The sequence below is a fragment of the Bos javanicus genome, chromosome 14, assembly GCF_032452875.1.
Source record: "Bos javanicus breed banteng chromosome 14, ARS-OSU_banteng_1.0, whole genome shotgun sequence".
Classification (NCBI taxonomy): domain Eukaryota; kingdom Metazoa; phylum Chordata; class Mammalia; order Artiodactyla; family Bovidae; genus Bos; species Bos javanicus.
The window spans coordinates 52,404,074-52,428,660 of NC_083881.1; the positions used below are offsets into that span (position 1 = coordinate 52,404,074).

The 24,587-nt window shown below is 34.6% G+C and overlaps 1 protein-coding gene across 1 annotated transcript in view; it reads left to right on the forward strand.

Moving 5' to 3' along the window:
* Window positions 1-23,521, forward strand: part of CSMD3 (CUB and Sushi multiple domains 3) — a 1,469,335-nt gene extending 1,445,814 nt beyond the window's left edge. Inside the window, exons 67-71 of the mRNA XM_061439111.1 lie at window positions 6,362-6,520; window positions 9,171-9,283; window positions 11,470-11,557; window positions 17,492-17,627; window positions 21,511-23,521. Of these exons, the coding sequence (XP_061295095.1) occupies window positions 6,362-6,520; window positions 9,171-9,283; window positions 11,470-11,557; window positions 17,492-17,627; window positions 21,511-21,670 (656 nt within the window). The 3' untranslated portion in view covers window positions 21,671-23,521. The remainder of the gene's footprint in view (window positions 1-6,361; window positions 6,521-9,170; window positions 9,284-11,469; window positions 11,558-17,491; window positions 17,628-21,510) is intronic.
* The last annotated feature ends 1,066 nt before the right edge of the window (window positions 23,522-24,587 follow it).

Below are 24,587 nucleotides of genomic sequence, written 5' to 3' on the forward strand. Positions count from 1 at the left end.
AGGCTCCTCTGTCCATGGAATTCTCAAAGCAAGAATACTGGAGTCAGTTGCCATTTCCTTCTCCAGGGTAATGGACATGAGTTTGAGCAAAACTCCAGGAGATAGTGAAGGACAGGGAAGTCCATGGATTCACAAAAAGTCTGGCACAACTGAGTGACTAAACAACAGAAATTACATAATTGTCAATTTTTAAAAAGTTAAATATTGACAAGTTACTCAAAAAGTATATCTTAACTAATAGGAGAAAAATGAACAATACTGTAAGAAATAAAGTAGTAGTAAAAGCTATTTCCACAAGAAAAAAATATGCCTCTACTGATAAGCTCTACACAATTTTGAAGGAACAGAAGAGATCATCTCAGTTTTATAAAAACTATTAAAGAAGCTCATTTTATGGGTCCAGTATAACTCTAATAACTCAAGTAAAGACATTATAAAAAGGAAAAAAATATAGGCCCATTTGATATAGGATTATACATTAAGAAGTCCTACTTAAAACCTTAGTGAATTAGATACATTTAGTGAATTAAATTGACTCTTGAACAGCAAGTGGATTAAAGGTGCTAGCAGTCAGTGCGATCAAAAAACCTGTGTGTAGCTTGTAGTCAACCCTCAGTCTGTGTTTTTCTTTACCCAAGATTCCTTTGTATTTGTGATTCTACATCCATGAATTCAGCCAATCATGGATCAGTATAGTAGTACTCTAGTATTTACTATGGAAAAAAATCTGTGCATAAGTGGAGCCTCACAGTTTAAATCCATGTTGTTCAAGGATCAACTATACAACATTATCATAAAGATGAAACCATTGACAAATTGTTTTAATGATAGATATACATAGATATTTTCATGATATGTAACAAATCCTTAAACATAATCTATCACATTAAAAAAGTAACATCACAAATTATGAACACCACAATGCTTGTACAGAAACTATTTTATAAGACTGAACATCTGTTTATAATTTTTAAAGAGTTTTAATAAATTAGAAAGAAAAAGAATTTCTTTAACCTGGGTAAAGGTAGCTATAAAACTCTAGAGCAATTTCATCTAAAGTGGGAAAATATTAGAAACATTTCATTTAAAATCATGACACAGTGATTAGACTACCCCAAACAAACAATAATTTGGCAGTGGTATCAAAGTCAGGAACATGGCAGTGCTATGAGGTCCATGAAACAAAGTTTAAATTCAAAAATGTCTTGAAAAAAAAAAAGGTGATTATCATCGTCTTCCTCCTTTTCATTGTGCTTCACATCAGCTTTAGTTGGATAACATTTTAGAGTTTACAAGAACTACTGAATAAGTAGTTTAAATCTTTAATTTAAATCACATTTAAATTTCATATTAGGCTCAACAATAGAAAGTATTATCATCTCCATTGTACATACGGATTTAAATGACCAAATGGTGTCTACCTCCCAGCCTATCATGACTCACATTTCTCCGTTATGTGTGAGAAAGATGGAGGGTGGTGGTCGCATGCTGGAGCCTCCAGGTAGAGCTTTGCTTTAGCCAGTTCTGTGCATTCTTCCAAATTCTGCATTCAGTGATGTCATGTTCCTGGTTTGAAAACTGCAATTATGGAAATATATATATACTATAGAATGCATATACTATTAAATCAATTTGTAGATTTGTTTTCTGAAGTGCCAGTTGTTAAACATTTACAACCACATCAATAATTTATCCTGATACAGTGTAGCTGCTGCCAGTATCTACTTTTTTTCATTGCTGTGTTCTTCTGCCATTGGAGTTCTCTTTAATCTCTTTTAACCAACCTTCTTCATTCCCCTAAGCACCATGGACAAGATCACCAGATGTAAAAGATTTTTGTTAAATATTCAGAAGTAGCAAAGAAAAATCATAGTACAGGCCAGGGGGAGATAAACAATGAGAAAGATAAGAACAGCACATTTATTGAGTACCTACTAATTTGCCAGGCACTGCTATTAGAATCTCTTTCTCCCTTGCTGCTCCTCTTACCTCTCCAACTGGGAGTCCATTACCTCCAAATTCCAGATCTTTCTAGTGTAGGATAATTTAACTGGTCACTCCCTCCTCAAAACAATTTTAGGTATATTTTTTAAATTAACTGCTCTTTAAGTTGAACGGTTCTATGAAGGCATACAAGACTTTCTAGAACTAACTCCCCCAAAGATGTCCTTTTCATTATAGGGGACTGGAATGCAAAAGTAGGAAGTCAAGAAACACCTGGAGTAACAGGCAGATTTGGCCTTGGAGTACGGAATGAAGCACGGCAAGACTAATAGAGTTTTGCCAAGGAAATGCACTGCTCATAGCAAACACCCTTTTCCAACAACACAAGAGAAGACTCTACATGTGGACATCACCAGATGGTCAACACCAAAGTCAGATTGATTATATTCTTTGCAGCCAAAGATGGAGAAGCTCTATACAGTCAGCAAAATCAAGACTGGGAGCTGACTGTGGCTCAGATCATGAACTCCTTATTGCCAAATTCAGATTCAAATTGCAGAAAGTGGGGGAAATCACTAGACCGTTCAGGTATGACCTAAATCAAATCCCTTATGACTATACAATGGAAGTGAGAAATAGATTTAAGGGAATAGATCTGATAGACAGAGTGACTGATGAACTATGGATGGAGGTTCATGACATTGTACAGGAGGCAGGAATCAAGACCATCCCCAAGAAAAAGAAATGCAAAAAAGAAAAATGGCTGTCTGAGGAGGCCTGACAAATAGCTGTGAAAAGAAGAGAAGCCAAAAGCAAAGGAGAAAAGCAAAGATATACCCATTTGAATGCAGAGTTCCAAAGAATAGCAAGAAAAGATAAGAAAGCCTTCCTCAGCGATCAGTGCAAAGAAATAGAGGAAAACAATAGAATGGGAAAGACTAGAGATCTCTTCAAGAAAATTAGAGATACCAAGGGAACATTTCATGCAAAGATAGGATAGATAAAGGACAGAAAAGGTATGGACCTAACAGAAGCATATTAAGAGGAGGTGGTGTTTTTCTTTCTGGCTTACTTCACTCTAGGGTTCAGGATTGGGAACACATGTACACCCGTGGTGGATTCATGTTGATGTATGGCAAAACCAATACAATATTGTAAAGTAATTAGCCTCTAATTAAAATAAATAAATTAAAAAAAAAAAAAAACAGAATACACAGAAGAACTGTACAAAAAAGAACTTCACGACCCAGATAATCACGAAGGTGTGATCACTCACCTAGAGCCAGACATCCTGGAATGTGAAGTCATGTGGACCTTAGGAAGCATCACTACAAACAAAGCTAGTGGAGGTGATGGAATTCCAGTTGAGCTATTTCAAATCCTGAAAGATGATGCTGTGAAAGTGCTGCACTCAATATGCCAGCAAATTTGGAAAACTCAGCAGTGGCCACAGGACTTGAAAAGTCAGTTTTCATTCCAATCGCAAATAAAGGCAATGCCAAAGAATGCTCAAATTACTGCACAGTTGAATTCATCTCACACGCTAGTAAAGTAATGCTCAAAATTCTCCAAGCCAGGCTTTAACAATACATGAACCATGAACTTCCAGATGTTCAAGCTGGTTTTAGAAAAGGCAGAGGAACCTGATATCTAACTTCCAACATCTGCTGGATTATCAATTAAGCAAGAGAGTTCCAGAAAAAAACGTCTATTTCTGCTTTATTGACTATGCCAAAGCCTTTGACTCTGTGGATCACAATAAACTGTGGAAAATTCTGAAAGAGATAGGAATACCAGACCACCTGACCTGCCTCTTGAGAAACCTATATACAGGTCAGGAAGCAACAGTTAGAACTGGACATGGAACAACAGACTGGTTCCAAATAGGAAAAGGAGTATGTCAAGGCTGTATATTGTCACCCTGCTTATTTAACTTATATGCAGAGTACATCATGAGAAACATTGGGCTGGAAGAAGCACAAGCTGGAATCAAGATTGCCAGGAGAAATATCAATAACCTCAGATATGCAGATGACACCACCTTTATGGCAGAAAGCGAAGAACTAAAGAGCCTCTTGATGAAAGTGAAAAAGGAGAGTGAAAAAGTTAGCTTGAAGCTCAACATTCAGAAAACTAAGATCATGGCATTTGGTCCCATCACTTCATGACAAATAGATGGGGAAACAGTAGAAGCAATGTCAGACTTTATTTTTTTGGCTCCAAAATCACTGCAGATGGTGATTGCAGCCATAAAATTAAAAGATGCTTACCTCTTGGAAAGAAAGTTATGACCAACTTAGATACCATATTAAAGAGCAGAGACATTACTTTGCCAACAAATGTCTGTCTCGTCAAGGCTATGGTTTTTCCAGTAGTCATGTATGGATGTAAGAGTTGAACTATAAAGAAAGCTGAGTGCTGAAGAATTGATGCTTTTTAACTATGGTATTGGAGAAGACTCTTGAGAGTCCCTTGGACTGCAAGGAGATCCAACCAGTCCATCCTAAACTAAATCAGTTCTGGGCGTTCATTGGAAGGACTGATGTTGAAGCTGAAACCGCACTACTTTGGCCACCTGATGCGAAGAACTGACTCATTTGAAAAGACCCTGATGCTGGGGAAGATTGAGGGCAGGAGGAGAAGGGGACAACAGAGGATGAGATGGTTGGATGGCATCATGGACTCAGTGGACATGGGTTTGGTAGGCTCCTGTAGTTGATGATGGATAGAGAGGCCTGGCGTGCTGCAGTTCATGGGATCGCAAAGAGTCGGACACAACTGAGTGACTGATCTGAACTGAACTGAAGGTGCTTACCAAATCAAAGACTTTTTACCAGTACATTGTATTACATTTTTAGGTAAGGTCTCTTTTACATACAGAGCACAGCTTTGTAGTTTGAGGTTTGGGAACGGAGTGCCACTCTTAGGATGACTTGCAAAGTCCCAGAGCCAGGACTATGGATTTTTCATGTTACTAACTGCATGCTTTATATATATAGATATAGATATATATAATGAGATATAAGGCCCAAATAGTAAAAAGTTTCACTATTTTATCTGCATAATAATAATGATAGCAACTAACATTTAGCAAAACTTCATTTAATCTTCCTTGTAAAGTCTATGGTAATTCCACATTAATGATAAGGAAATTCAGGTTTTGAGAGTTAGGTAATTTAGGAAAAACCGCACAGTTTGTAAATTGTAGAAGGGGGACTTAACTATCAATACAAGCATTCTAGCTCCAGTGCTTGCACTTCTAGTCTTTCTACTATATTGCTTTTGAATTATCAAATACAATATAACAACTCAACTTATGAGTGCACTTTGTATTCATCTTTTACCATAGCTTTATTTGTTTGCTGAGTAGATTTCAGGGAGTATACAATTTGTAACTCTAGTCTCTGTGATTGGAGCAGTAAGAATTGTTATGGGTGTAGGGAAAATCAGGTAACAAATGTCAATAACTTGTTAAAAAAAAAAAAAGAAAGATTTTTCTCCAAATCTATGTTGTTCATTCACTCACACAAACAGGCATGGCTGTTTTGAAGAGTTGCTATGTAAGGATGGGCTTTATTGTACAGGATTAACGGAAACTTTTTTCAGCCTCTTACCAGGATCTAAGTAGACTTTGACACACCTAATTTATATTGGTTATAAATTACATTACTAATTTATATAAATATAATGTCTTATTTATTTGTATGCATTTAAAATAAGAATGTTTCTTCTTTGGGTGAAAATTTTATATTAGAATATTATTTGATTCTACCACAACTCATTTCTTTCCCATGAGAGTTTACCAATTCTAGTGACAATTCTTCTATTTCTAAAAATACTTGTAAACCTCAAAGCTGTGAGGAGCAAACCAAGGGAGCCCTGTTCTTCTTCAGGAGCACCTATTATTGAAATAACTGAGCTCAGTATTCTGTAAAGGAGACAAGGAGCATCCCTCCTGCTAGTCTTCCAAGGCTGCTCAGCAAGGGAGGTTTTAACTCTATGACCTTCCTCCTGTGAACTTATCTCTGCTGCTAGGAAAAGAGCAGGCATCCTGGAACTTGTATATAGACTGACTTGACTCAATAACATAATTTTATTTTCCTTCTGAAAAAAAGATATTATAGGAAGCCAAATATAAGTAAATGACATTTAGCTGGATTCTCAGTCTTAAGTCTTTAATTGGTGTGGCTTATTTATCTCTCATTGATGATGATGTATGTACAATCTAGGCTATCATTATTTTGGCTTATTCTAAAAATATGCAAACTTGTATGTGAAAAATTCATTTTATAATGCACCTTCTTTTTCTTGTATATTTAGAAAAATGATTATTCTATAAACTAATACTCATTAATTTGACAATGCTTATATTTATAGGGCACTGCAAAATTAATGTGTATGTTTAATTTGTTCACAGTTCCTGATGATGTGTTTGCCCAAAATTACATATGGAAAGGCTCTTACAATTATAAAGGAAAGAAACAACCCATGACCCTGACAGTTACTAGTTTCAATGCTTCCACTGGGAGAGTCAATGCAACACTCAGTAATAGCAACATGGAACTACTACTTTCAGGTATCACTTTAAAGAAAAGAAACTTTGCCTTCATGCCTTTATTTTCATCATTTCATCATTTTTATTAGTGATTTTTGTACTGTGAAATATTTGCTTTATTTCTGGTGGCATTCATAATTCATTTAGAAATAAGCTTTCTGGTTTGATTGAGGCATATATAATACTACACAAATATAAAACTCTGTGATTCTGAAATAAGCTCCCTCAAGAATATTTTTACATGGCTAGAATGACATGTCATGAAATAGAAGAGAACTTTTAATTTGAATAAAACTAACTTCTTCTCTATTCTCATAACACCAAAGAGACTGGATAAGTGATTTGCAAGCTGCTTTATCATCACAAAATCATGTCTTCAAATGAGGCTGTTTAGGAGGACACTATTGTCTAAAATAGAAAATATAGGGCTACACTACCCTAATTAGGCAAAAGGAACCCAGAGCCTTATCCATCTTCTCAGCCTTCTCAAGTTTCTTTGATCTACTGCATACTTCCCTCATTATCTTTCATTGCTGCTACTGCTAAGTCACTTCAGTCGTGTCTGACTCTGTGTGACCCCATAGACGTCAGCCCACCAGGCTCCCCTGTCCCTGGGATTCTCCAGGCAAGAACACTGGAGTGGGTTGCCATTTCCTTCTCCAATGCATGAAAGTGAAAAAGTGAAAGTGAAGTCGCTCAGTCGTGTCCGACTCTTAGCGACCCCATGGACTGCAGCCTACTAGGCTCCTCCATCCATGGGATTTTCCAGGCAAGAGTACTGGAGTGGGGTGCCATTGCCTTATCCGGTGACACCAGCTGGGTGTCCCACAATTCAACTCACTTCTGACACTGCTGCTAAGTCGCTTCATTTGTATCTTTGATTACTCTGGTTTTTCTGACATTCAAATGTTTCCTCAAATGTCATCTTGTCAACAGTACTCCTGATGACCTTAGGTAAAGTAGCCTTCACCTTACAAATAGACTCACTCCGTTAGTCATTGGCAGTCTTATCTTATTTCATTTTCTTCTTTTCATTATTTGAAAGTATAGCATAGTATAGTATAGCATATCATGGCATGTTATGACATGACATGACATGATATGACATGACATGACATAATTTGTCTGTACTCCAACAGTTCAAGCCCTAAGAGAGCATCTCTTTGCCTTCCAGTTCATTGCTATACCTCAAAGGTTAGAAATGAAACTGGAGCAAAATTGGTCTCAATGACTTTGAATTATTGTTTTCATTTAAAAATAGATTTAAAAAATATTGATACTGAAAATATGTAATGTATATATTTAAACTTATTGACTATATAGCCCATATAATTATTAATAGTGAAATAATTTGTGATATAAATAAAATAAGAAATAAAATTTTATCTATTGATTTTGTAAATTTTATAAGAACTATACAGCATCATTTTGTATTGTTGAATGGCTCTACACTAAAGCCAAAATAAAAATATTAGAAGTTAATATGTATTTTAATTTAAAATATATATACAATTACATGATATAAATTGAATTAAAGGAATGCATTTAAATTGTGACTACCGATCTATTTAATTTTGAAACATGAGTTTTATTTTTATTCTGTATGAGAGTTGGCACTAAATAAATATATATTTATCCTAATCAAATTTCTACAAATATAGGAAAATAAACATAAATAATTAGACCAATTTAACTTGCTAACACTGTCTACATAGAATTAATTATAACATTTTTCCAGCAACTTTGATTACTTTTGTGTCTTTTCTCTATTATAATTTATAGATCAAGATCTATGTATTATGTTTATATTCCCAGCTTATTTTTATGATACCTTATTGCTTAGGTGAAATAGTAAGTGAATGAATTAGTGAGTCATTTCAACTATCAGTTAATCACAAAATTTTTACTTAGAATATGATTTTATACAGTTCCCCAAAACACATTTTTATTCCACTTATTTATACTCTCAGAGTACTCTTATTCAGGAAAAAATAAAATAAAATGAATACATTTGCTTCTCTTCTTTATGCCACATTCTGTATTTACTTTCTTGAACTAAAAATTCTACTTGATTTTTGTGATCCAGCTCAAATACTCTTTCTTAATAAGCATTTCCTAATCACTCTGGTGTGAAATGATCCTTCTTTCTTTTAGCCTTTAATTCATCATATTCTCTATCTCTGTCATTATATCTCCTGTTTCATCAGAAATTCTTATAAACATCACATTTTTAGATAGGAACCACATATTCATCTTTGCGATTCCAGTAGCACCTCAGATATTCTTTTTCTAAGGGTGGGCTTGTACTTAATTATTAAGGAAAATGTCAAGAGTTTCAACATTTGATTCATACCCTTGAGTATTTTAAATCTGACTGATGAAATAAATCATTTTTACAACAATCATGGAATGATGTTATTAATAACAATAATATTTGATTTTAATAGCATATGTAATTTAAACCCCACAGTAATAGTTAAGTTGAGAATTTCAGCTGAGAGATTGCTATATTTTGCAGGATTTGTGAAAAAGCATGAAAATGGGCTTGATTTGTTGCTTTTTTTCCTTTTCTTATCACATGTATTTATGATATATTTAAGGAGCTATAGATAATAAAGTGAAACATAACTACTTGCAAAATTAGTAGACTAAACATCCTTATATTTTACAGGAGTATATAAAAGCCAAGAAGCTCGCCTAATGTTACACATCTATCTCATTAAAGTACCAGCTCAAGCTTCTGTGAAGAAAATGAAGGAGGAAAATTGGGCCATGGATGGCTTTGTAAGTATATTTCTTTAAAAGTCTGCTGCTAAACTTAATAACACATTTGTGCTATGGTTTGTCATTAAAATTACAGAAAAATGTAAGTTTCTTTTTTTTTTATTTTTAATTAATTTTATTTTATTTTTAAACTTTACATAATTGTATTAGTTTTGCCAAATATCATTTTGATATTTGGCAAAATGTAAGTTTCTAAATTGAGCTAGTTAAATGCACACACATAAAATGGCAAAACTACTATTAGTCATAAAAATTATGACTAATTTATTTTGAAAAAATAAATGATTCAGTATAAATACTTAGTAATCTAGTGTGTCTAAACTACTGAAGCCTATGACCTACAGAAGGTTTTCCTTGTAAAAGTTTTGTTACTTCAGAGCATATAGTCAGAGTTCCCATGCTCATTTTATCAAAGACTTCTGGGCAGTGTGTAAGTATAAGATTTGTTGCTTCCAACTGCCAGTTTAGAAATTCCATTCACTGAAGTGACTGAATAGAACAGGGTAACTCCAAAGTGAGGTTATGGTAACTGTTCAGAGGAAGTGGCTCACATAACTTCTTCTTCATAGCCAACTTTATAAAATTTTCTAAATATGAAGAGTAAATTTGGTTTCTGAGGGAAAATAAAAAGTGCATCCTGTTTCCCTTTCTGTGCCATTATTCATGGAGTTGAGGTCTAACTCATCTTCAGTGCACTTAGATTGTTTCATTTAGGAAACAAATAAAATGAATACATTCATTTAACTATTAGAGTTTGAGCTTTTCTTTTTAGAAGCATTTTGTGTCTAAAAATGACCTTGCCCAGGGTATGTCTGATAATAAGGAATAAATCACTTGTGAAATGTCAGACTTACATGAATAATTTGGTATAATATTTTGCTTTTTAGGGCGAGGATGCAAGGTTTTTTGCAGCTTTCACAATAACATACATGACTTAGATAACATTGAAAATAATCAGGACAAACTTTGGGGTAAATTCATATGACTAGTTATCAGCAACACTGAAATGTATCAACTCATATTTTATTAGTGAGATCAAATAACACTATGCATGTGACCTATTTTTTATGTATAGAACTTTACATGCAAGGTACAGTTAATAGCATTTGCAGGATTAGGTGGAGTCACAAAATCTCAGGCTCAACATGCAACAAGTTCTTTCTCATGTTTCTGGGGTTAGCTTGGGGGGCTCCATTTGAAGCTGTGGTATCAAGTTCAGGTTGCTCCAGGTGTCTCATATCAAGTCCAGGCTGGAGGGACAGCAGCTGCCAGGAACATGTCCTTCTCTTGCCAAAGGCCTGAAACTCTGAGGGGCAAAGTGGAAATATGTCCCCCTTATTTTAACAGCCCTATTGAGATATAATCCATGTACCCTACTCATTTAAAGTGTACAGTTCAGTAGTTCTTACTATATTTACAGATGTGTAACCATCACCACAGTTGATTTTAGAATATTTCCATCACCTCAAAAAGAAACCATATCCTTTACCTATCGCCCAACCCATCCACCCCTCCTTTCTCCCCCAAATCCCAGCAACCACAACTCTATTTTCTGTCTAGATTTCACTGTTCTAGGCTTTCATATTTATGAATCATACAATCCCTGGTCTTTTGTGACCATGGATTATATGGTTTCTTTCACTTATAATGGGAAACATGCCTCTTAAGGCCTAGGCTTGGAACTGACTTATTGTCAATTCCACCCACATTCCATTGGCCAAAGCAAGTCACAGGACAAAATCCAACTCACTGAGGAAGAATGAATACACTTTTCATGAATGTTAATGGGAAGGGAGAAAATTGTGCCTGTATGCTGAACAGTAATTGAATCTACAAAGTACAGTATTATATTTTAATTTTTAATTGACTACTTGCCTTATTCTGTTTTATCATATCCTTGGTCTTTTTCTTGACAATCAGTTTCTTCACCTAAAAGAAATCTATAAATCTGTATCATTATATTAATAACTAATCCCCCTTATTTCCAGTATCCTAATTAAAGATGAAATTTTTCATTTTATTTTTAATAATGGTAAATTTGCATGATATTCTGTTTTACACAGAAGATATGGAGGAAGGAATTGTGCATAATATTCATTTTATATTAAGTCTGAATATTTTCTAAGACTGGGAAAATATATCTGTGGCTAACTTTTATGTTTAATCAAACTTATAAATATTTTTAGGTTTCTGCTGAGCCTGATGGAGCTACTTATGTATTTCAAGGATTTATTCAGGGTAAAGATTATGGGCAATTTGGACTACAAAGACTAGGTAATGTAGTCATTTTCATTTTCATGTACTTTATTACTCAAGATATCATAAGAAAATATAATGGATTCTGTACATTAGGCACACTTACTGCATTTTGAACTTTGCATTGTCAGGACTATATATTGATACACTTGATAGCCTTCTAAATAAGTACAGTCTTTAAAATATTGGTTCTCTGTGTTCCACCTCAATACAGTGTTTAGTTTTTCATCATATTTCTAATAAATATGACAAACTGCCTTTCCCTCAAGCAAGTAAAAAGGAGAAAAAGTGATAAAGATTTGAAATAAAATTTTAAACTGTGAATGATTTTATCTTATGAGAATTGTATTGCTTCTCTTCCATTTGAATATCTTTGCAATTTTCTTACTGCCCCGCCAAAAAAAAAAAAAAAAACCAATGTAGTGGCACTTTGAGAAACTCATAGAATCTGGAAAGGGAAAATTACTTTGAGGAGTGAACCATTGTGGGGGCTTTGTGCTAGTCAGATATGTAAATTTTCTGTGGTGGGAGGTACAGGGTTTTGTCATTTTTATTCCCAACTCTTCTCAAACATATCTAAATATTTAATAGTCTTGTTTGAATGTATTTATTAACACACCTTTTGGTGTACAATTTTCCTAAAGTATACTGTATCTCATTATTATATTGTGGTAGTAATGCATAAATAGTAAATCCATGTTCTAAAAACTACTCCTTGATGTTTATCTTTAAAATTCCATTGCTTTGAACTTTTATGTAAATTTTCTGAGTCCCTGGAAAATTAAAATACAAAATGGTACTAATATTTTTAACCTTGTCTAGGGTATGACTTCAGTTCAGTTCAGTCTGTCAGTCATGTCCATTCTTTGAGACCCCATGGACTGCAGCACGCCAGGCTTCCCTGTCCATTACTAGCTCCCGGAGTTTACTCAAATTCACATCCACTGAGTCGGTGATACCATCCAACCATCTCATCCTCTGTTGTCCCCTTCTCCTCCCACCTTCAGTCTTTCCCAGTAGCAGGGTCTTTTCCAAGGAGTCAGTTCTTCGCATCAGGTGGAAGAAGTATTGGAATTTCAGCTTCAGCATCAGTCCTTCCAATGAATATTCAGGCTGGATTCCTTTTGGATTGATCTCCTTGCAGACCAAAGGGACTCTCAAGAGTCTTCTCCAATACCACAGTTCAAAAGCATCAATTATTCAGCACTCATCTTTCTTTATAGTTCAACTCTCACATCCATACGTGACTACTGGAAAAACCATAGCTTTGACTAGATAGACCAAAGTAATGTCTCTGCTATTTAATATACTGTCTAGGTTTGTCATAACTTTTCTTCCAAGGAGCAAGTGTCTTAATTTCATGGATGCAGTCACCATCTGCAGTGATTTTGGAGCACACCCCCTACAAAAAAAAACAAAGTCTCTCACTGTTTCCATTGTTTCCCCATCTATTTGCCATGAAGTGATAGTACTGGATACATAATCTTCATTTCTGAAAAGCCCCTTCATTCTCCTCTTTCACTTTTATTAAGAGGCCCTTTAGTTCTTCTTCACTTTCTGCCATAAGGTGTTATCTGCATATCTGAAGTTATTGATATTTCTCCCAGAAATCTTGATTCCAGCTTGTGCTTCATCCAGCCCAGCATTCCACATGATGTGCTCTGCATATAACTTAAATAAGCAGGGTGACAATATGCAGCCTTGACATACTCCTTTCCTGATTTGGAATCAGTCTGTTGTTCCATGTCCAGTTCTAACTGTTGCTTCTTGACCTGCATACATATTTCTCAGGAGGCAGGTCAGGTAGTCGTATTCCCTTCTCTTGAAGAATTTTCCACAATTAGCTGTGATCCACACAGTCAAAGGCTTTGGCATAGTTAATAAAGCATGATTTAGTTGAACATTTGATATAGTTGAATGTTTTTTTAAAAAGTAAATCAGCTTTCCCCAGATGAACAATAATAAGGAGATGTCATTTCAGATAATGTCTTGCCACAATTGTTAGTTTTAAAATCAGTAGAAGACATTCACTAATATAGTACATTGTCACAGTCGTATAATTGAATACAAGATTTTTTCACATTATATTCCCCAAATCATCTCAAGCACTGCATGTCTAAGACAGAACCTATTAAGAAGAAAAAGAAACTATTTTTCTGAAAAAAGAGTTTGCTATTTATTTCTCTTCCATAGTCCCTGTGCCAACACATTGACAAATCTCATTTTTCTCATCTTTTAGCTATGCTAATGTAGGCAAAATTATACGATACTGAAAGAGGAACTCCACAGGTCAGTACATGCCCAATACACTGGAGATCAGTGGAGAAATAACTCCAGAAAGAATGAAGGGATGGAGCCAAAGCAAAAACAATACCCAGTTGTGGATGTGACTGGTGATAGAAGCAAGGTCTGATGCTGTAAAGAGCAATATTGCATAGGAACCTGGAATGTCAGGTCCATGAATCAAGGCAAATTGGAAGTGGTCAAACAAGAGATGGCAAGAGTGAATGTCAACATTCTAGGAATCAGCGAACTAAAATGGACTGGAATGGATGAATTTAACTCATATGACCATTATATCTACTACTGTGGGCAGGAATCCCTTAGAAGAAATGGAGTAGCCATCATGGTCAACAAAAGAGTCTGAAATGCAGTACTTGGATGCAATCTCAAAAACGACAGAATGATCTCTGTTCGTTTCCAAGGCAAACCAACCATTCAATATCACAGTAATCCAAGTCTATGCCCCAAGCAGTAATGCTGAAGAAGCTGAAGCTGAACGGTTCTATGAAGACCTACAAGACCTTTTAGAACTAACACCCAAAAAGATGTCCTTTTCATTATAGGGGACTGGAATGCAAAAGTAGGAAGTCAAGAAACACCTGGACTAACAGGCAAATTAGCCTTGGAATACAGAATGAAGCAGGGCAAAGACTAATTGAATTTTGCCAAGAAAATGCACCGGTCATAGCAAACACCCTCTTCTAACAACACAAGAGAAGACTCTACACATGGGCATCACCAGATGGTCGACACCGAAATCAGATTGATTATATTCTTTGCAGCCAAAGATGGAAAAGCTCTATACAGTCAACAAAAACAAGACCAGGAGCTGACTGTGGCTCAGATCATGAACTCCTTATTGACAAGTTCAGACTGACATTGAAGAAAGTAGGGAAAACCACTAGACCATTCAGGTCTAGTGACCTGAATCAAATCCCTTATGACCTAAATCAAATCCCTTATGATTATACAATGGAAGTGAGAAATAGATTTAAGGGCCTAGATCCGATAGATAGAGTGCCTGATGTGGACTGAGGTTTGTGACATTGTACAGGAGACAGGGATCAAGATCATCCCCATGGAAAAGAAATGCAAAAAAGAAAAATGGCTGTGTGAGGAGGCCTTACAAATAGCTGTGAAAAGAAGAAAAGCAAAAAGCAAAGTAGAAAAGAAAAGATACAAGCATCTGAATGCAGAGTTCCAAAGAATAGCAAGAAGAGATAAGAAAGCCTTCCTCAGCGATCAATGCAAAGAAATAGAGGAAAACAACAGAATGGGAAAGACTAGAGATTTCTTCAAGAAAATTAGAGAAACAAGGGAACATTTCATGCAAAGATGGGCTCGATAAAGGGCAGAAATGGTATGGACCTAACAGAAGCAGAAGATGTTAAGAAGAGGTGGCAAGAATACGCAGAAGAACTATACAAAAAAGATCTTCACGACCGAGATAATCATGACGGTGTGATCACTCACCTAGAGCCAGACATCCTAGATGTGAAGTCAAGTGGGTCTTAGAAAGCATCACTACAAACAAAGCTAGTGGAGGTGATGGAATTCCAGTTGAGCTATTTCAAATTTTGAAAGATGATGCTGTGAAAGTGCTGCACTCAATATGCCAGAAAATTTGGAAAACTCAGCAGTGGTCACAGGACCGGAAAAGTCAGTTTTCATTCCAATCCCAAAGAAAGGCAATGCCAAAGAACGCTCAAACTACCACATAATTGCACTCATCTCACATGCTAGTAAAGGAATGCTCAAAATTCTCCAAGCCAGGCTTCAGGAATATGTGAACCATGAACTTCATGATGTTCAAGCTGGTTTTAGAAAAGGCAGAGGAACCAGAGATCAAATTGCCAACATCTGCTGGATCATGGAAAAAAGCAAGAGAGTTCCAGAAAAACACCTATTTCTGCTTTATTGTCTATGCCAAAACCTTTGTGAGGATCACAATAAACTGTGGAATATTCTTCAAGAGGTGGGAAGCAACAATTAGAACTGGACATGGAACAACAGACTGGTTCCAAATAGGAAAAGGAGTACATCAAGGCTGTATATTGTCACCCTGCTTATCTAATTTATATGCAGAATACATCATGAGAAACACTGGACTGGAAGAAGCACAAGCTGGAATCAAGATTGCCGGGAGAAATATCAATAACATCACATATGCAGATGACACCACCCTTGTGGCAGAAAGTGAAGAGGAACGAAAAAGCCTCTTGATGAAAGTGAAAGAGGACAGTGAAAAAATTGGCTTAAAGCTCAACATTCAGAAAACGAAGATCATGGCATCCAGTCCCAGCACTTCATGGGAAATAGATGGGGAAACAGTGGAAACAGTGTCAGACTTTATTTTTCTGGGCTCCAAAATCACTGCAGATGGTGACTGCAGCCATGAAATTAAAAGACGCTTACTCCTTAGAAGAGAAGTTATGACCAACCTAGATAGCATATTCAAAAGCAGAGACATTACTTTGCCAACAACCATCCATCTAGTCAAGGCTCTGGTTTTTCCAGTGGTCATGTATGGATGTGAGAGTTGGACTGTGAAGAAGGCTGAGCGCCGAAGAATTGATGCTCTTGAACTGTGGTGTTGGAGAAGACTCTTGAGAGTCCCTTGGACTGCAAGGAGATCCAACCAGTCCATTCTGAAGGAGATCAGCCCTGGGATTTCTTTGGAGGGAATGATGCTGAAGATGAAACTCCAGTACTTTGGCCACCTCATGCGAAGAGTTGATTCATTGGAAAAGACTCTGATGCTGGGAGGGATTGGGGGTAGGAGGAGAAGGGGATAACAGAGGATGAGATGGCTGGATGGCATCACTGACTTGATGGATGTGAGTCTGAGTGAACTCCGGGAGTTGGTGATGGACAGGGAGGCCTGGCGTGCTGTGATTCATGGGGTCGCAAAGTGTCGGACATGACTGAGCAACTGAACTGAACTGAATGTCATAACCATTTACTCAGTCCCAAGGAGAACACTCCTAAATCCTATGCCTTCTTACACCCTTCTTCCTTCATCCACACAGTTAACTTCTGTTTATTTGAAATATGAAATGTTCCTGGAAATCTATCTTTTCATGCTCTTCCTAGTGCTATAGTTCCCATCTTAATTTCCATTTTTATCTGGGATGTCTTCAAACTACTCCTGCTTTCAGACCAGACTCTCTCAAGTCCATCTCACCTTAGTCACTGTTTAAAATCTTGTATATAACCACTGAGCAGTTTTTTCCCCTACACATCTTCAGTTCTTCCTCACTGTAGGTGGGTGAAAATTTTGAGCTCTTTAGAATAATATTTATGCCTTTTCAAATGTTTATCATTTTAGCCTCCTTTTCCTATCACATATCTTTTCTATACAGATATGCCTAACATTAATTCATGCTTCATATATACACTTATTTATGGCTCTGTATTCTTCCTACAGTTGTTATTAACTAAAGTTCAGAGACTGAGCTTATTGTTCATTCTGTATCCTTTCCTGGAAAAATATACATAGTAGGTGTTGTGTAAAATTGTGTGGAAATGAAGGAGTTTTGTGAATTATTTTTGTATTTCCAAGTAGATAAATATCTTGAGCAAGGAATAAATTAATTGGTTTCTAAAAAATATCAAGTTGATAAAAGAGACCTAATTTTTTATTTGTATGTTATTTTTTTCCTTTTATAGGACTGAATATGTCAGAAGGCTCAAATTCTTCAAATCAACCTCATGGTACAAATAGTAGTTCCGTGGCCATTGCTATTCTGGTGCCTTTTTTTGCACTTATATTTGCAGGATTTGGATTTTATCTCTATAAACAAAGGTAAGTTTATTGATGTTAAGTATAAAATGTTTCCCAAATCTATATTTTATGTTCTTTTTACTCTCCAATTCAAATTCTAACTTCTGTTTTGTTTTGTTTTGTTTTGTTTTTGGTCTGAGTTGTTGTAGCAAATATAACCACAGTTTGTTAAAACCATTATTTCCTCTGCCCATCATCCCATCACCCCAATATACACACAACTAAAATCGCTCTGTTGAGTTGTGCAAACATTCAACTTTATTCTTTCTCCTTTTTGTCTGTCAATTTTCTGGAATGTAACTAATTGTATGTTATTTTTATACTATCCGTGCTGAAACTATAGTTTACAAAATCTAAGTTAAGGTTTAAAATGAACAGGTGATATCTGCTGCCACGTGTCTTTAGAGAACAAGGAAGAAGTTTATGTTTAAACTTCTTAGTTTACATGACAGTACTGACAGATTTTACCCAGGCTGACAGATGATAAAATCTTCTAGTCTTCTCATTTATCTTCTGTTGCTTTTAGAAAATGATGCAGTTAGTATGTTATATTTGTTATATATCTCACATATGACTGTATAGATTATCAGTTGACCCCTCTTTGCTATGTCCATTACAACATCTTGATGAAGGGCTTTAGTATGCAGTTAATCCACTATTTGAGACCATCACTTATTAAGGAAACAAAAAAAGGCAAAAAAAAAAAAAAAGAAGAAGAAGAAAGTATGCTGGTAACCAGATAACTAATTGAATACCTAATTTTTTTAATCAAATCTAATATCATTATTATAAATGCCAGTCTGTATTATCTAAGAATGATTTAATTAATATTATGCAAATTTGTAACAATTGTGCATTAGCAGTTGTTCAAGCCTTGTCAATATCAGATGTTGTTAATGATAAAAATCATCACTAAATTTATTTATAAAGCTAGCTATGCTAATCATTTTTTATTATTGTGGTAAAATGCATATAAAATGATTTAAACCATTGTAGATATACAATTCAGTGACATTTAGTATACTCACAATGTCACAAAACCATCAGCCTAAAAGGAAACTGTACCCACTAAACAGTCACTCCCTACTCCTCCTACCCCTGTCTCAGGTAATTACTTTGGTTCACCTTCTGGATATTATATATATATGGAATCATACAATATGTGACATTTTGTATCTGGCTTCTTAAATATAATATAGTGTTTTCAAGGTTATCCTTATCATACTACACATCTACATATTATTGACTATGTGGCTGAATAATATTCCATTGTATGTTTGAATATGTTATGTTTAAATATGTCCATTCATCAGCTGATGGATATTTGGATTATTCCTATGTTTGGGCTACTGTGAACAGTGCTGCTATACACATCTGTGTACAAGTTTTGTTCAGACGCCTGTTTCAGTTTTTTGAGTATGCATTCAAGAATGAAATTCTTGGATTATATGGTAATCCTTCATTTAACCTTTTTCCTTCATTTAACCACATTTAATATGGTTTCCCTGGTGGCTCAGATGGTAAAGCGTCTACCTGCAATGCAGGAGACCTGGGTTCAATCCGTGGGTTAGGAGGATTCCCTGGAGAAGGAAATGGCAACCCACAAAAGTATTCTTGCCTAGAAAATCCCATGGACAGAAAAGGGCCTGATAGGTTGCAGTCCACGGGGTCACAAAGAGTTGGACACGACTGAGTGATTTCATTTTCATTTAACCATCCTAGTGAACTGTATTTCGTTGTGATATTGATCTGCATTTCCCTAATTACTAATTATATTGGGCGTTTTTCATGTGTCTGCTAGTCATTTGTCTACATTCTTTGAAGAAATACCTATTCAAATTCTTTGCCCATTTTTAAAATTGACTAATTTGTCTTATTTTTGAGGTATAAGAGTTCTCCATATATTCTGGATACTAAACCCTTTTCAGATACATGCTTTGCAAATATTTCTCTTTCCGTGGGTTGTAGTTACAGTTTCTTGATAGTATCCTTTGATATACCAAATTTTTCATTTTTATGAAGTCCAATTTATTTCTTTTTTCTTCTGTTACTTTGCTCTTAGTATTATACCTAAGAGACCATTGCCAAATGCAAGGTCATGAAGGTTTACCTATGTGTTTTCTCCTAAGTATTTTATAGATTTTGCTCTTATGTTTAGAACATTGATTAGTTTTAAGTTAATTTTTATTGATAGTATAAACTTTTCTAAAGTTTGATGTTATTTTCCTTAAAGTTGTTTCTTAATATTTGCAGAAACAAATCTTTTAAATCTTTGTGATCCTTACCTAATTAGAAGGAAATGATGTTGCTTCTGTTTTTATTGTGAATCTAGTTTAAAAAAGAGAGATGAATGTGATCGATTAGAATTATGCACCTGGCAAGAGCAAGTTGTAAGCAATATAATTTACATTATATAACTATATATGTATATATAGATGATGCTATTGAAAGCAATTTTAGATAGATTTTTTAAAATGTTATCATACAAATCCCTGACAATTTTTAATACAGAGAAAAATTCAGAAAATGTGCTAAGGATAGGACAATCACAGAGTGGCAAATACAAATTATAATAAAATAAGTAGTTGAAATTTTGTTATTTGTTGTAAGCAAAAGAGAATTATTTTAAGGCCTTTTTAGGAGTTAAATTTGAGGAACACATAGGGGTAAGTATGCTTTTGTTGCTGTTGTTCAGTCCCTAAGTTTTGTCCAACTTTTGCGACCCTGTGGAGTACAGCACACCAGGCTTCCCTGTCTTTCACTATCTCCCAGAGTTTGCTCAAACTCAAGTATGCCTTTGATCATTTGATTTACATGTAAAATTATAATTTTATTTACAAATGATTTTTTTGCAATTTGATTTTTTATCATTTGATTTACAAATGTCAGCAAATTATGCTGTAGGATGTGGGAAAGAGAAACTAGAAATAAACATTAGTCAAAAGTGAGACAAAAAATAAAGGAGGGATTCAAAATGAACACCTTATACCAGCCAGCTTAGATTCCATGTGTTTTGTTAACTAATAGCAAATATTCAGTTATCAGGAACTCTGGAAACTATTTCATGACATGATATATCAGTGTAGTTAGTCATTTTGTCTTTGAGATTTTGAGTTTACTTGTTCTAATGTATATAATTTTAAGCCAATTGAGTATTTATGTTTCTGGGATACTCTAAGCACTTTCCAAAACTAGGTGTCAGTATCAGATGTCTGCTTTTCTTGGGACTCCCTTCTTATTACCTCAGAATGAACTCCTTATTGTCATTCAAGTCTCAGATTAAATTTTACTTCCTTATTTTCTTTATTACCTCTCCTAATATGGCTCCCAGTTACTTCTGGTCATATCAACCATTTTCCTTTTCAGCAAAACAATTTTCATTATCTTGTTTCGTTTTTCTTGTTTATTTTTAATTTGTTCATTGCTGTCCTTGTAATATGAGAGTAATGAGTTTGTATGTTTTTTGTAAAAAAGAAAAATTATATATCCAATGCCTAGGGTCATGCCTAGCATGTAATGGATGCTCAATAAATACTTGAGGAATGAATAGTAATGAGATTTGAATTCATCATCATCATAATTTAGCTATATTTTACATGATCATTTATGATAACATTATCTCATAAGAAAATTTATAAGACTAGCCATAATATTTATTTATACTTATATTACTCATATTGGTACCATTTATAAATATATATTGTATGTAAATAATAAAAGTCATTCATGATTTAAAAGTGACAGGTAAATTATTCAAATTTGATGAATTGTGGTTTCTCAATATTTTCAAGTTATATTATCCATTAACAGTGATAACTCAAGTATTGATATATTGTGTTTGAGTTCTATTCTGCTGTTTCTGGAAAAAAGTTAATGTATAACTAATTAGTGTTCTCATCTACAGGACTGCACCCAAAACCCAGTATACAGGATGTTCAGTTCATGAAAATAACAATGGCCAAGCAGCTTTTGAAAATCCCATGTATGACACCAACACAAAGTCAGTGGAAGGGAAGGCAGTACGGTTCGATCCCAACTTGAACACAGTCTGCACAATGGTATAACGTGGCAGCTTTGGCCTTCTTCAGAAGCTTGGAAATCGACACACAAAACAGTGCACACTTAGTTCACTGACAAACAAATCAAAGCACACTTATCAGGACTTGCTGGGTCACCTTTTCCTGTGGAATGATAGAGAAGAGTGTTTTTTCATAAACTGGACCATAATTCTTCTTCATGTTTACCATGGAGAATTTTACAGAAATTTGGCTGCACTCTGAGAGTGCTTACTCACAGTTTATTTGCTTTTTTTAAAAAGGAGATTATTCTAAAACATAAACTTATTTGCATATATTGGAGGAGCATCCACTATCAGTATTTCTGTGCTTTATAAACTATATTAGAGGGACTGGGTTTAAAAAAATGATATAGGGTAGAAAATAAGAGCTATACTTACAAGAGTCAATAGATCACTGACTTCTCTTTAACTGTCATGAGCTGTATCACGCCCGTAAGTCTGTATTTTTCACCACTCTATCAGCTGTTCCTTCCTTTTAATTGAGTCCTTGTTTTCTTCATTTCCCTGGTTATTTCAGATTGAGTCATGCCCTGAAATGTTTATGAGCTAATTTATGTCACAGATGAGATAAGAGTGCCCACTCTGATTTGATGCTTTCTGGTTGTTTTCTTCAGTATCATACTGCTACCTTTTTTTAGACTGGTTGTCATAGTTTCTGTAAATGGCAAGCTCATCATGCTATCTTCCTGATTTCCCTCATTATGTTGTAACCAATATTATTCAGTGAGCCATGGGGTAAGTGTTTAACTCCTTGCTTCAATCTTTTTTGTCCCTCAGAAACAACCTTAGCTGGCAAAAACTGTCTATAATAATCATGATTTTGCAGTATCTGAGATTCGGTATCTGAGATACCGAACTTACCATTCTTTACCATTCTTTCTAATATTTTTGCAAGACCAAATAGAACCTATCAGTCTACTTATTTAGTTTATAATTATCTGTTTTTCCTTCCAGCTGAATGTTCAAATTTATTTAATATTGCTTTGAACTTTTACCTAACAGTGAGTTAGAAGTATAAACTTGTTAAACTTTTTAGTTAACAGTGAGTTAAACATATATTTTGGACCATTGCCTAAATCAAAATGAGTAAAAGTAAAATTACTTTCAAATAACCAATATAAATTTATTTCCTAAAGTTGTGGATTTACCAAATTTTTATATATTTAAAAATTTCTATTCTCTTATCCTTAAGAAGCAGCTTCCAGATATGACAGGTTTCTTTCATAGTCATTAAGGTATGTATTTGCAAGTTATTTACAACCGTATCACAGAAATGCCAGCATTTTGATTTAACAGGTCATAGTCTTCCTTTAATAGCATGTTTTACTTCACTGGATAAATTATGTACCCGGTGTAAACACTTCATTGTTGTCCCTTTCAAATATGGATAAAGTTGTAAACAGTCTCGGCTTTTTGTATCATGAGACAGAGTGCCTACGAGAAATCATTGCACCCAGAGTGCTGCTTGGATCTATCTCTACAAATGTAGTGAATTTCTTGTAAACCACTTTGAAATACATTGTTTTGGAAATTCATATAATTTTCCCAACATTGTACTCTACTGACAGGATGCTGTTTTAAATTTTATTCCATCAGTTATTTATTCTTGTTTATTCAAATGACTGCAATAACAACAATTCATTCATTAATGTTAAGGTTAATACATTTAAGATCTTGTTTAAACAATGTTTCTTCTGCAACTGGCTACTCCTCTTATATTAATGCATACACTTTTGTAAAGAAGTATATTTTTATGAAAAAAAAAACTTTGTAAAAGTATGATGTAAATTTTCAGTGCAATGTAAACAAATAAAAGTGGATAATTGCTTTTGTAAAATGTCTATTCTTTTCAAAATTGTCGGTGCAGTGGTTATTAAAAGGAATGAGCAGCCCTTCTTTATTTGCTGATATAATAAAGTTCTGAAACTGCATATACTTAGTTCAAAACATAATAATGAAATATGGGTATTTTTTTCATGTTCTGTAGTTCCCACGTATAATACTCTTAAAAGTAAACATTCTCAGTAAGCATAATAGTATCATAAAAACCTCATCTTAGAATTTACCTTAAGTGTCAATATTTTAACAATACATAGTATCTAAAATTATATATAACTGATGATTTCTAGTATTTCTATAGTAAATTTCTTAGAGATATTTATCTTAAGCATGCTTCCTAGGTATGAACCCAATAACCTTTTAAATTGCTACATTAAACTAATATTCACAAACAAATCTATATTTCCAGGATGAAACATGTAAAGTTTTGTACTCAAGAGATTTATCATTTCTATAAAGTTCAAATCACAAGCTATTGAAATTCAACTTTGTTAGATAACTCTTTTTTACAGAACACATTGTCTTTATATGTCAAGACCTGAATCTCCAGTCTTTACGAGTCTATTACTGTTATTTTGCTTTTATTTTAGAAATAATTGCTTCTTGATATATTGCAGTTTCTGTTTTAACTTCATTAACTGTATTATCTCCACCTTTAATTCACTTCATATTGTCTGCATTTTCTCTTGTTGTTATTTGTCTATATGTTTATTCCTCCTGTGTTTTCTTTTTTTCCCTTTTTATTTTTCAACTTTTAAATTTTTCTTTCTATTGATGCTTTTCTTTTTTTTTTTTCTTTTTTTTTTTTTTATTCTTCCAATTTTATTTTATTTTTAAACTTTACATAATTGTATTAGTTTTGCCAAATATCAAAATGAATCCGCCACAGGTATACATGTATTCCCCATCCCGAACCCTCCTCCCTCCTCCCTCCCCATACCATCCCTCTGGGCCGTCTCAGTAGACCAGCCCCAAGCATCCAGCATCATGCATCGAACCTGGACTGGCAACTCGTTTCCTACATGATATTTTACATGTTTCATTGCCATTCTCCCACATCTTCC